The sequence below is a fragment of the Montipora foliosa genome, chromosome 5 (assembly GCF_036669935.1).
Source record: "Montipora foliosa isolate CH-2021 chromosome 5, ASM3666993v2, whole genome shotgun sequence".
Classification (NCBI taxonomy): Eukaryota; Metazoa; Cnidaria; class Anthozoa; order Scleractinia; family Acroporidae; genus Montipora; species Montipora foliosa.
This window is the reverse complement of record NC_090873.1, coordinates 3,089,122-3,102,791: the sequence shown is the minus strand read 5'-3', so window position 1 is coordinate 3,102,791 and position 13,670 is coordinate 3,089,122. Positions and strand designations below refer to the sequence as shown.

General features: G+C 40.0%; 2 protein-coding genes across 2 annotated transcripts in view; both read right to left on the bottom strand.

Annotated features, from left to right (window-relative positions):
* LOC138004591 (pre-mRNA-processing factor 6-like) overlaps positions 1-514 on the bottom strand; it is a 40,366-nt gene extending 39,852 nt beyond the window's left edge. Inside the window, exon 1 of the mRNA XM_068851142.1 lies at positions 431-514. Within this exon, the coding sequence (XP_068707243.1) occupies positions 431-514 (84 nt within the window). The remainder of the gene's footprint in view (positions 1-430) is intronic.
* Positions 515-669: 155 nt separating this feature from the next.
* The window catches only part of LOC138003385 (pre-mRNA-processing factor 6-like), a 28,191-nt gene continuing 15,190 nt past the window's right edge, over positions 670-13,670 (bottom strand). Inside the window, exons 11-16 of the mRNA XM_068849430.1 lie at positions 12,869-12,995; positions 10,908-11,026; positions 5,515-5,562; positions 3,698-3,812; positions 1,723-1,831; positions 670-766 (exon numbers count right to left, since the gene is read on the bottom strand). Of these exons, the coding sequence (XP_068705531.1) occupies positions 706-766; positions 1,723-1,831; positions 3,698-3,812; positions 5,515-5,562; positions 10,908-11,026; positions 12,869-12,995 (579 nt within the window). The 3' untranslated portion in view covers positions 670-705. The remainder of the gene's footprint in view (positions 767-1,722; positions 1,832-3,697; positions 3,813-5,514; positions 5,563-10,907; positions 11,027-12,868; positions 12,996-13,670) is intronic.

Below are 13,670 nucleotides of genomic sequence, written 5' to 3'. Positions count from 1 at the left end.
TCACAGCTCCCAGTTGGAAAGAAAGCACAACTGGAAGAACACTGCACAGGTATCATCGCACAGATCAAGCCTTAAATCTCTTATGCCCTTCATTTGCCGAAGTAAGGTTCGTACCAGCAATAACTAATACTTATACTTACAGCCAGCCACTTGGATTTTGCACCCATCAGCCACAAACTTCCTTGCTTTCGGGCAGTTGCTTAACGTGCAATTCTGTAACAAGGACTCCAAAGACTCTCTTTGAGATAGAGATTACAAAGTTGCACAAAGATAAACAACACATGGGCCACTTCACACGATCGCTTTAAAAGAAGAAATAACCATTGCAAAAGAGCTAATCAAAGCTTGCAACTAGGTTTTCATTTGACATGACAGTCACTTTCATTTGTTAACCAGTTACCGCAACAACCTCGATATGGCGTCGACTTACCTTGTCCCCTGATTCTTTTCGAAGTGTGCAGCACGCAACCAGACGCTCTTCTTGTCTAGGAAAAACTGAACAGAGCGTGTGCATAGATAGCGCTTGCGCACTCGAAAGAGCGACATTACAACACACTGTAAATTAAGACATAATTTAAATCATTTTAAGGGAATTTTACCAGATGAAGCAACGATTCAAAGGCCATGAGTACTTCAAATAACACAGGGCAGGATAAAACGGTGGACAACCTCATTGCAAAGGGACACTCTCTTACACTGTCAGCATCATCCATCCACTGTGTGTTTTCTGTCTTCTTCTTCCACCCCAATGCCGATTACAGTGTTGCTGTAAATATCAGTAAAATATTTATTGTTATATTTTATTATAACGCGATTACATCGATGATTCTCTAAAGTTGATAGAGTGATATCATCTGGGTGTCAGACATCCTCTCACGTTGTCAAAAGGAAGGTTACTATAATCAAGAATAGTTATTCTTAGGCAAATGCACCAAATGATCAAATTTTTATCAAGCTATGCTTTTTGGGAAGAGGTTGAGGTTTCATAACATCTTTATCAAAAAGAAGGCGACAACAGATGGAATTACACCATCTTTGAGATACTGGAAGAGGTTGAAGACTTCCATGCCATTAGTGCAGAGAAGATCGCGTCGAAACTTAAGAGTGTGGGACATTTCGTGGGAAATGATTTTCATTATCAAGTTGTCAAGTGACTTATGAGTTGAAATAATTGACAACGACAACCACGATAACCTGTTTATCTCACTCATAAAACCAATGGAGTTACTTAAGATGGAACCTTGCCACAATTTTGAAAATCGCGAAAACGCGGTTCATCAGGGACATATCCTACCTGGAAGACCAAGAAGGTTATAAAAGTAGGGGATGGTAGGAGGTGGGGTTAAAGGGACCATGTAGGGATTGAAGAGGGTTTGTGAGAAGATGTTGGGAAGTAGGGCTGAAAGGGGCTGGGAGGGTGTAATAGCAATTGGTTGAAGCGGGAAATACCATGCTTGTCCCCCAAAAATTTGAACAAGAATTGTTTTTCGTTTTCTCTTGGGACCATTGTTAAGTCCCAAGAGAAACTGGAAACAATGCTGACGTAAAAATTGCGGGGACAACAAAAGTATTATGGTATTTTCCGACTCGGCCAATATAGGGACGGCCCCGTTTCTTTCTCGGGGAAGGGGGTGGGGGGAGGGGGACCATGCTCCTTCTCACACACCCACTCGTTTTCAATCAAGACAGATCTTTTCTTTTGGCCCAAAACCAAATCCTTACATTATAGCTCTACATGTGACCACACTGTCAGCTTTTTCGCTCTCCTCTGCATCCTTAATCCACTGATCTCTGTTGATTTCGACGCCGTTTGCCCTTAAAGACGTCACAGCTGAAAAGCAAAACGTGGCAAAATGTGATGTTGTTCACTAAAACTCTTCAACTGACAAAGTAACTTCAACATGAAACCCTGAAACATTATTATACAAATAGCGATCTAAATGGCTTCTATAGCTTCGTACGGAGAATTCGTTTCAAGCTTATAAACTCTTTTATCAAAAACTGAACTACGGATATCAGATTTCCTGCATTTTCATTGTCTCGCCGGACACAGGCTTATCAGTTCATATACCTGCTGTACCTAATGTGGTCAAGGAAACAATTTTGCAGCTCTGAGAAAAATTGGCCACGTGTTGCCATTTTTGTTGCAAATCAAATTACATGGAAGAGTTGTTGATCCTCGAAATTTTAATAAAACAATCATTCTACTTGGGCCTGCCGGATATAAAAAGATTATCTATCACTTCATATCCACGAGCCCTCGTAGAATAATTGTCAAATCTAAACACCAAATTGAAAAATTTATGTTTCTGAACAATCTTTTGGGAGCAACTGTGTGCTGAGATGTTTTGACCGGAATTGATTGATTTCCTTGTATATAACTGCACAGTTAAGTGTAATATTCTCTTAAGCCTTTCACTGCTTCATTACAATTTTAGAGCTTTTTGGTTTAACACCGGTTTGGACAATGGTAATAAAAAGGGGCAGTAATTTCACTATTTCACAAAAAAAGGTCACCAAGTTCGTTTGTATCAATATAAGCAATTAACATGCAGGGTGTTCCTTTTGCTGTGGTGACCTAATAATAGGAGAGCATCCTCATTTAGGAAAACTTGTCTTTCATATGGTACCACCGTTATTTGCCTTTCTGTGAAAAAGTGTTGGAGAGCCAATCCTTCTTATGGGCCAGTCTCTTAAAATTGTGTTAACAGGTTTTAGCCACCTTAAGAATCATTGAAATTTAGGACAGATATAAATTACAATATCTTTTTTTTACAGGAGGTATCGTCCACTGTACTGTACGTTTATAGCGGATGAAATCATTAATATGAGGTGTGAGACTTTGAACAGTTTAAACTACGTCTTTTAAACTGCAAACGTTTTCCATCCTTGGCACGCGTCAGAACAGAAGACAGTTGCCAGTCTCAAACCAGTACCACTTTCCTTACACATGTGATTCAACTTAACTGCATCATTAGTTGTAAGCTTTCATTGGTTTTAAGACTGATTTTAAGACTCCAAAGGAGCGCCGAATAGAATGACGGTGATGGAGCCCGTTTAACGATAAACTTGTAAAAAAAACCTTAATTGTAGGAGAATCTACACCACAAATGAACAAAATTAACTTGTCACCTTCCCGGGTCTTATCACTGTTTCAATATTCCTATTTCCATGCAAACACTGAGCTTCTTGAGGTGTGTATCCAGTGGAGTGAAAGCAGTAAAACTCGAGCATTTAAAAAAGTTGTTGTTTTTGTTGATGATAATTAAGAATAATAATTTGGGGTCCCCAAACATGAGGAAGTCGATAAACAAGGTGCTGTAAAAGTAATAATTTAGGCCCTAACAACAATGGTACCAATCCAGGGATGGCGCAGTGGTAAGAGCACTCGCCTCCCACCAATGTAACCGGGTTCGATTCTGGGTCTCGGTGTCATATGTGGGTTGAGTTTATTGGTTCTCTTCTCTGCACCAAGAGGTTTTCTCCGGGTACTCTGGTTTTCCCCTCTTCTCAAAAAAACCAACATTTGACTTGATTTGCGTTAATTGTTAATTTCAGTTTACAGTGTCCTCAATTAGCGCTCCAGCACTAGAACGACTAGACATTAGATAAAGTTCCTTTCCTGTTTTTCCTTTCCTTATCCAATTGCACACCTCAAATTCAACTTTTTTTTCTGCGCTGACATTACTCTTCTTACCTCTGTCAATGATTTTTTCCACCATAGGAAGGTTGTCATTAGCTTCTTCGAGCTTAGCTGCTGTTATCCAGATCTGGCGATCGGTTGGGATATTTTCGCGTGCTTTGTTTAATACCTGAAGTGATAAATTCATAAAAGCTTGTAAATTGACAAAAGATCAAACGTTTAAGCACGTGCTGCACTGGACAGTTTTTCTGTAGCAATGATTAAGAATTTCAGTTCTTTTCACTTTTTATCCAGGTCCCGGAAAAATTAATAACCTGAGTCCTGGCTGTACTTTTGTTATTATGGGCTCATTCGCCAAGAAGCCCTTCAAGCTAACCCAGTTAGGTCGACCGTATGCTGACAGAGATACTGTAGACCACAACACCAGAATCCGAACAGGATTTGGGTTCTCAAACGATTGTAACACTAAGCCTACAGTAGTTTATAGTCCTTGAAAGCCAAACCATCTGTAGGTATCATTACAAAGGCAGCACTTTCTCCTCAGTTTTTTTTAAGACATTGAGTTTTGGTTCCAGTCAGACCAACACCGGATGAAGAGAAGCGTATTCATCGGCGATAACTCGGCCACATTCGGAAAAAACCCGAGTGATCCCGAAAGGTTGGAGTTGGTCGTATGACATTCCGAGTTCGGATGCTCCACAACTGAGCTGAGAAGACTCGTGAGAGCTACACCCTTAAGGGCCCACAGACGGATCTTTCGCGCGTTGCTAAGGAAGTGAAATGTTACTTCTGGTAACTGACGTCATCATATCATGAGCTGACAAGAAAACCCACTCACAAGCAAAAGTCATCGCACAAACTGTTGTTTCCATCGAAGGTTTTTCCTCGCCATTCCTCGCCCTCGTTCTCAGATCAACTGCGCATGCGTAAACGACCTGACTTCCAGTTTGAGAAAAAGCTTAATTTCCGGCGGTTTTAAATTGAATTAAATTTCTTTTTACATGGCACGTTTCACCCCAAATACAGAATATCGCTAAGCATTGATTTTTTAAAATCATCTTTTTTGAAAAAGTTATGGGTATTTCAGTATTGTTTATGTCTCTAAAAAGAACATTTTTCAAAATAAAAAGAAAACCATGCTTGGCTGGATGCAAAACGAATACAAATTATCAAACCATCGATTAAATACCCAAATTGTGTAGCACGGAGACAAATTTAGAGTTTTCTTTTATTGGTCACGTGACCATGGGTGTGGTATGATGACGTCATATTTAGGGTCATTGGCTTACAAAAGTTGGAAACTGACCAAAATAATGCCAAATTCTCTCAAATTACTTAATCATTACATCCTTAGCAACTTACCCCAAAAAATACGTCAGTGGGCCCTTAAACCAACTACATGTAGGATGGCATTCTAGTCATTCTAGCATCCGTTTCTTACATGTACATGTCCATGTATTAGTGTCCATGATGACTGGAGCATGATGCTAGTGCTTCAAAAAGGAATAGCACCTATTAAACTTTTTGCTATACACCTTATTCCAAAATGGCCGCCATTTAAATAATTATTCTTTTGTTTTTATTCAAATTAGCCCTTGATGCCTCGTTTTTAAGCTTAAAATTCAAAGAATATGTTATCTTGAACGAGGCAACAAGGGCCAATTTGTATCCGCATAAATCAGCGGCCATTTTGGAATAAGGTGTATTTTGTTGCCACACGAGTAGCTCTGTTTACCAAATGATTGGGCGACTCAAAATCGCCCGCAGTTTTTGAAATGCCGTCAACTTTCTGCGCAATACTTCTGTTACACCAGTCTGCAGCGATAAACAACATCTTACAAGACAGCGAGCACTAAGCCTTTGTTCCTTACCTTTCTCGCATTTTCGTAAGTTTCCAGTCGAGCAAGAGCAAGCCAGAGCTGGAAAAGAACAAAGTGTAATAGATTCTGTTATAACGGCGACTGGCATTAACTACTTAGCAGTAAAACGTCTTGTGATATTTTCCGTTGCTAAACATAGCTTTCCACCAAAACAATCATAATTTCCAATTTGATGTAAAATCACGCCCCTCGTGTGTTGCATTTCGACAGCAAACCAACATGTAGTAGTAGTCACTTGGACTAACTATCGAGTTTTAAGTGTAGTTTTTGTATGACGCCATAAACTGCTTTGCATGCAATGAAGATATAAAATGGGACGTGGACTCAGGCCTCTCTCTTCATCAGTTGTAACTCAAATGACTGTAACTCGTGCAGCACACAAAATGAAAACTTTTTGTTGCCATAAGAGGAAAATCTAAAATAAAAATACCGTTGAGAATAAAAATTAGGACTGCGAACTTTCGTTGGTTTTGCTGACGAGGTAAATTGGCCTCAAGAAAGAAACTTAGAGTAGAAGTGGTGCAGTTATATAGCGCCTTTCTCACAAACGTCTCAAAGGCGCTTTACAATGATCAATTTACCCCCAGCGGACTGGAAGCATATACAGGCGCAGATAGCGGTCCGCTCTTGACATAAATCCTCTCTTTCTTGTTCTTAGTGTGTTTGTGCTCACGAATACCAAAGCTTGGAACATTAGATTTCGAATTGTTCACGTTCAGCATGGGTCTGTGGAGTAATGGATGCATTTGGGAGGGTGGAGCGCACCAGAGAATGTAAGAATTGCTCGAGGCACAGCCCACTGGAACTCTGCCTTCTCGAGTGCTCCCTAAACTTTAAAGGAGTATCCAAACTTCTCATTCATGTGTTCACCCTATCTTTATTCGCAAAAGACACAATAAAGGTTACGGCTGAAAAGTCCACGTCGAGGTTATTAAGAGATGGAAGTTTTTTTTACTGGTTCCTTCTTATTCCTATGAATAGCAGCAGGAATTTTAAGGTAAACTTAACAAAAGCTTTGCAGCTAAAGCGCAGCTGCACTTATCATATACATATACGCACAGTTGCACACATTTAACTGTTATAGCGCGAAAGCGAGCGTGATATCGCGTAATACTTAGCCGACGAGGCCGAAGGCCGAGTAGGCTAAAATTAGGCGACATCACGCAAGCTTGAGCGCTACAACTGTTATTCAACACATTGATAACAAATGAAAGATTTCGAACTTGTAACATTAATTACTGGGTTGCCTTATAAGGCAAACCCAGTCGAGGTCTACGTTTAGTTTGTTTGTTTTCTTTTTTTTTTTTTTTTCGTTTTTTTACTGGGTTGCCTTATAAGGCAAACCCAGTCGAGGTCTGCTTTTAGTTTGTTTGTTTTCTTTTTTTTATTTTTTTTTTTTTTTTTTCTTTTTTTTTTTTTTTTTTTCCGTGTCGGTAAAAGTCTTGCCTGTCACTCCCCTGCTAAGTGGTGTCTTTGTGGATAGAGCCTTCTGCGCGTATTTTCGTAGGATCGAGAGGGTAGTGGGAACTGCGTAGATTTCTCTGGTGGACACAGTAGAATCATTAACTTAGCCTGCAATGGCGTCGAAAGTCATGCAACGCGAATGGCGTTTTAGTGGATCCTTAAACAAAATATACCCTTATGGAGCTCAATAATGGAAAGTCAGTTGGATAAACTAGGCATGAATCTCAAAAGCGACGAGTACTGGACTTCGACAACAATCTATCGCCCGTCGAGACGAAATCAAAGTGAGCAGTATTTACCTGAAGTACAAGGTAATTTGACACAATTGAGTTTGTTGTCTTCACGCACGCAATGAAATAGGAAGAGGTTTTCGCCTCTAAGAGCAAATATGTTGTTTGTTTCAATAAAACTTTCGCTGGAAAAGGATTCTGTGGTATTTTCTGCCTTTGTGAATTATAATATCATGTTGTGTATTGAATTTTCGAGCTTAAGGTTCAAATGTGATATGGGAGAAGTTTTTTAGTTTTGCTCTGTAAGCGGGAAGGGTTCACAGGCCTGTTGAAAGCGTGCTCGAGTTTCAACAAAATGAGCCCCAAAATCAGTGAAAACTTGTGACGCAGATGAATAATAAAGTAGCTGCTATTTCCAAAATGATGGAATTACCTGGTGATAATAACGTCGTACGCGTCTTGGAGAGTAAATTTTGACTTTGCATAAACAAGAGTTGGGCGATTGTGATCTTTGTTTTGACTTCGCTCATTTCATTGTCAAACTTTATAACACTTGACAGAAAAAGAAACTTTTTAAAAACCCGGTATCTTGCCATCATTTGACACAGATGCTTCACTGTTTGACGAGTAAACATGCAGCGGTAACGTAATCAGGGCGCCCGCTGAATTCCGGCCATGTCACTTTTCGATTTTGCAATTTACTTGAACGTAGCAAAAATCTCCCAAAATGTTTGTCGCTGATCGTAACTTTTTATACTCTATATTCACAGTTCAAAATTAATGTTGTTTTGATGTCGTAAATATTTTATTCTCGATCGACCGTCCGGGAAACTTCCTTTTGCTCTTTCTGAAAACTGTGTATCAATAGTTATTTGCTTTTTCATCAATATTTGTTTTCCATAAAGCAAGCTAACAAGATCTGTACCTTGCTGAGTTCGCATTTGTTAGAGTTAATAGTATTTTCGGTCCGATGCTTCTGTTTTAAGAGGGGTACATTGTTTCGGTCTCCCATCCAAACACTAACCCCGCCCGGCAGGGCTTAACTTCAGTGAACTTTAGTATTAGAAAGCCTTCAGATGCTCAGAGGGCACACTTGTGGTAAAAAGAAGTTGTGAGGGAACTTGAAAATTATCAACATGTCAGCCCAGAAGCCAATGTTTCTCGCTTCTCTTTTATTTGTTATTCTTCAGAGACTGGAATGCTGTATTTCAATACCACACAATTCAGTGCCTTCTGATTTTCTGTAGCACGTACCACAGGCAACCCAGTGTATGCTTCACAGAAGCATCTGGTTTTTTTTTTTTTTTTCCGTGTCGGTAAAAGTCTTGCCTGTCACTCCCCTGGTAAGTAGTGTCTTTGTGTATAGAGCCTTCTGCGCGTATTTTCTTAGGATAGAGAGGGTAGTGGAACTGCGTAGATTTCTCTTGTGGACACAGTAGAATCATTAACTTAGCCTGCAATGGCGTCGAAAGTCATGCAACGCGAATGGCGTTTTAGTGGATCCTTAAACAAAATATACCCTTATGGAGCTCAATAATGGAAAGTCAGTTGGATAAACTAGGCATGAATCTCAAAAGCGACGAGTACTGGACTTCGACAACAATCTATCGCCCGTCGAGACGAAATCAAAGTGAGCAGTATTTACCTGAAGTACATGGTAATTTGACACAATTGAGTTTCTTGTCTTCACGCACGCAATCAAATAGGAAGAGGTTTTCGCCTCTAAGAGCAAATATGTTGTTTGTTTCAATAAAATTTTCGCTGGAAAAGGATTCTGTGGTATTTTCTGCCTTTGTGAATTATAATATCATGTTGTGTATTGAATTTTCGAGCTTAAGGTTCAAATGTGGTATGGGAGAAGTTTTTTAGTATTGCTCTGTAAGCAGGAAGGGTTCACAGGCCTGTTGGAAGCGTGCTTGAGTTTCAACAAAATGAGCCCCAAAATCAGTGAAAACTTGTGACGCAGATGAATAATAAAGTAGCTGCTATTTCCAAAATGATGGAATTACCTGGTGATAAATCACGTCGTACACGTCTTGGAGAGTAAATTTTGACTTTGCATAAACAAGAGTTGGGCGATTGTGATCTTTGTTTTGACTTCGCTCATTTCATTGTCAAACTTTATCACACTTGACAGAAAAAGAAACTTACAAAAACCCGGTATCTTGGGCATATGAATTACGGGGTGGTGACTTCTTTGCCTAAAAGCAACTCACTTAACGAAACTGTCCTTTTTCGTTCGATAAAACATGCGGTGGGGCAACCAAAGCGATGGGAGCTGTGTTGGGGTTTCAGTGTGAAAGTACAAACGGCTACTAACACTCTTATAACTCTTTTTTCATTATTATTTTACTAACCCACAGTCTGCAGTCTGCATTTTACCCTCAGTCTGCATTTTATCCCTGGTCTGCAGTCTGCAGTCTGCGTTTTACACTGACCGGTTATTTGAGTGGTTTTTGGCAACAGAGGTTAATTATTCGTAATGCGATCGCTTCCGTTGCCGTTAGCAATGGGTCGCAAATTTGACACTTTTATCGCATTATCACATTACGCATTGAACCACGTTATCTATTATTCCTAAAAATCTAAAAATATTCGTGCCTTATCAGTTTTCGGTCGAATTTATGTCCAAGAAGGCAGATAAATTGCAGAAAATATTAGTTTTGCATCCAAAAATTCGTAATCAACGCTAAAATGACCAAATTTTGCCTAGAAAACATATTTTACTGTTATTTTTCTTAAATTTTTTCGTTCAACTTTCGCTTTTATAAAATGTTTCAGTTTTCTGTAAATAAGTTATATGCTGTTGGAAAGCTTATTTTCTTAGCTTTAAAATGATGTATTTTTTCCCCTAACTTAAATATTTTTTGAGGAAAAAAAAACATTTTTTGGCGATGGCTGATTTACCGCGGTTTTCTCGCGGTTGGGAAAGTAGGAAGAAGAGTTAGGCCAGTAGCCAGGTTTTTAACCTCAGAAAAGGATCTGTTTCGTCGTACGAACGTGTGAGGACCTGTTAATTACCTTTTGGTTAGTTTTTGCAAGCCCGGGGGGGGGGGGGGGGGTACTCCCATATGAAACAGACGGGGATGCTCGTCGTCTCGCTTATGGGTGTAAATTTTGGATTTTGGTCTCGCTTAGGGTGTTTCGGGCAAAGCGCCAATATTTTAAGCCGCCAAGGTCAAAATTTGCTTAAGTCACGCCCAGATTGGTCTCCTTTAGGAGTCACAAAAAGCTTGAGCCACGCCCAGATGGTCTCCTTCAGGGGTTAAATTTAAAATTTCCGACTAGCATCCCCGTGTGTTCCATATGGGTGGCCCCCCCCCCCCCCCCCCTCCGGGGCTGCACGTACCACAGGCAACCCAGTGTACCCTCACGGAGGGTCTAGTTTTGTGAAGAGGCGCCGGTCCGTCATTTTCACATTCTCTTGCGAAATCTACATACATCGCCGAATACACGTCATGTAGACCTACGGATAGAGCTTTATTACCATATTTGGGCAGTGTGTCAATGTGTTGAATTATAAATAGACATAAAGCACGGTGGTTCTACAGGAATTAAATAGGACCAGCAAGCAATCTATGTTGTAATAGACCACAACAAACCAGTGATTTGCTGCGCATCAACGCCTCCACACATCACCAGTTCTTTACCATTAACCTCTGCCAACTCTTTTTACGAATCGGTATGTACCTCAACACTCGTGGGACAACATTCCACTGCTCTGCTCAACATGATCTGCGCATCCTCCGGTCCTTCCAGCTCTACTGCCGCTTTCCAGATCCTCACTGAGTTGGGTATTTGCTCAAGTGCTGGAGAATGTCAATACACACACACACACACACAAAAAAAGCAAAACATCAACAAGTTCGATGATGATAGTTTCTTCTCTGCCAAACTGTGGAATGATTCACATGAGAAACTGCGTTTTGAAGATAAACTGAAACTATTTTAAAAAGGACTTAAAACATTCCTCTTTAGTAAATAACATTTTAGCGAATAGTATATATTTTCGTACTGTTTTTATGCAGAATCATCTTTTTAAACTTTCAAAAAATTGTTCCTAATTTAACCGGAACAGTGTTCGTTTTTGCTTTATAATTTGTTTTCTTGTTGTTTGCAGTTATCATTCTGGTCCATGCAGACATTGCGAAACCTTAATATGATGACGGTAATGATGACATTTATTATGACCACAATGATCGTGATGAGAATGAGTGTTGATGACGATGGCGACAATTATGACCACGATGAGGATGGTGTTGGTGGTTTAGGTGATGACGATGACGATAATTATGAAGATGATGATGATGAAGACGATAGTGTAGCGGATAATTAGCAATTATTGGACGAGGTTGAGCAAAATATCGTGATTTGTTAGTGGCACACAGATCAATTATTTGCCGAAGCCGAAGGTGGAGGCAAATAATTGATCTGCGAGACAGTGACAAAGCACGATATTTTGCGATAACCGAGGTCAATAATTGTTTTATCATTCGATCACCGAGTTTGTTTTTTGTTTTTGTTTCCGAGAAGCCGTAAGCGCGCGCTGCCTTGCAGAGTCGAGTAATGGCACCAATCAATTGGTTTCCTTCTCAGCATAATTATATTTGTAGACTTCAAATTGTACTTACAGTCAAACGTTCAATAACACTAGGCATCAACAAAGCTGAAGAATTTCACAGTTTTCAAAGCGTATCCCGACAAGTGAAGCTTTGGTGTAAGGCTCGCCATTCTTTTTTCTGGCGTCAGCATAAATTCTCTTCAATACATATGCATTCGCCAACTTGTCCTTAACGTTGATGACACGAGTGACTCTTCGTCTACCTTTCTTTCCTTGAGATACTCTCGAAATACGTTGAGTGCAACTTTTCTTCCTTTCTTAGTATTATCACTGTTCTTTCGATCAACTGAAGATACATGTATGTCGAATCATTCTCTGACAACTCGGGGAACAGATCTGCCAATTTCTCACAAGAGCGTGATGTCAACAGCGCATGAGCAGAATATTTGCAGCAAAACACTTATTTGAAGGCAGTTATTTGCAGGTCACGTGGTGGGCTCTCGGCCAATGAAAGGGAAGGACAAAATACATCGAATGATAATGATAATTATGAAGACAAAGACCAAGACCATAATGATGATGATGATGATGATGACGACCATGCTGTTGCGTATAATGATAATAAGATCTAAAACGCGGTCGTCAACGAGAACGCCACGAAACAACAATATCATTGGTTAAAAGCGGAAAAATATTCGTGCGGCAAGCATTTTAGCAAATATTAGTGCGGTCCTCTGCACAACAACGACGTGAAATCACCAAATTTTTTGGTTTTGACGACAACGCGAGCGTACAAATGTGAACCTTTCAGTCTCTATTTTTACTGAAACCGCTCGAGCCAATTTATTTTTAGGACACTTCGCCCACATTGTACGATACGAAAGAGATGACCTAACCGTGAGAACTTACGACAGTGCAAAGTTATATTTTGAGATGACGCTTTCGTCGACGTCGCCGTCTTAGATCTTAAAGTCCTCAATTATGAAGACAAAGACCAAGACCAATGAATAGAGCCCTTCATGACTCAAAAATTAACAATATCAACAACAATGGTATAAATATTTCACACTCCAATTCCAAATGTACTTACCTTTCCTGAAAACTCGTTTCTTGGCTTTGGTCTCTTCTTCCAGTGCTGCAGCTTTTATCCACAGTCGCACTGATAGTGGGAGCTGACCAACTGCTTGGGCGCAAACTGATTTTGCTGATTCTGGTGGCTGCAAAATCAGAATACAATTCACACAAATAATTTAACCACATTTGCGTGCTGAATTTGCAACATCTGGATGCATTTCTCCCGTTAAAAGATCTTCAACTTTGTAAATAGTCAGCTCAACCGGTAGTTCCAGATGAGATTTTTTAACGCTGTTGTGTTTGCTTGAATGGTTGAGTTCTAAGCACAGCGCCAAAAGATAAAAGATATAAGCTTTATAATGATATCAACGCATATACCGTACATGTAAATACCTGGCTGACAAAAGTTAAAGTTAAGGTCCATATTGCAACAACCACTGACAGTGCCCCACCAACAAATTTGAATGTTACCAGGATAGGACTTCAAACCCGATGTTTGAAAGGTCGGCTATTGAAAGGTCTCTGAAATCAGTCCCTTGGCAGGGACGAAACATACGTACCGTGTAGCACGAAAATTTTGCGGGAGTATAATGCAAACGTTTCACAATAATACACCGCCGACAACCGCATCTTCCATTATACTTTTAGAATCAGGTGCTCCGTTTTGGAGAGCGACCTTCTTCGTGAATGTGTTAATCTTTAGAAAAGTGTACGTTCATGGAAACTCTTACAGTTTTTCGAACCGTCTCGCGAGACGAAAGGCTTCTCTAGAGACGAGAGCCTCGTCTCGCGACACGAAAGTCTCGTCTCTCGAGACG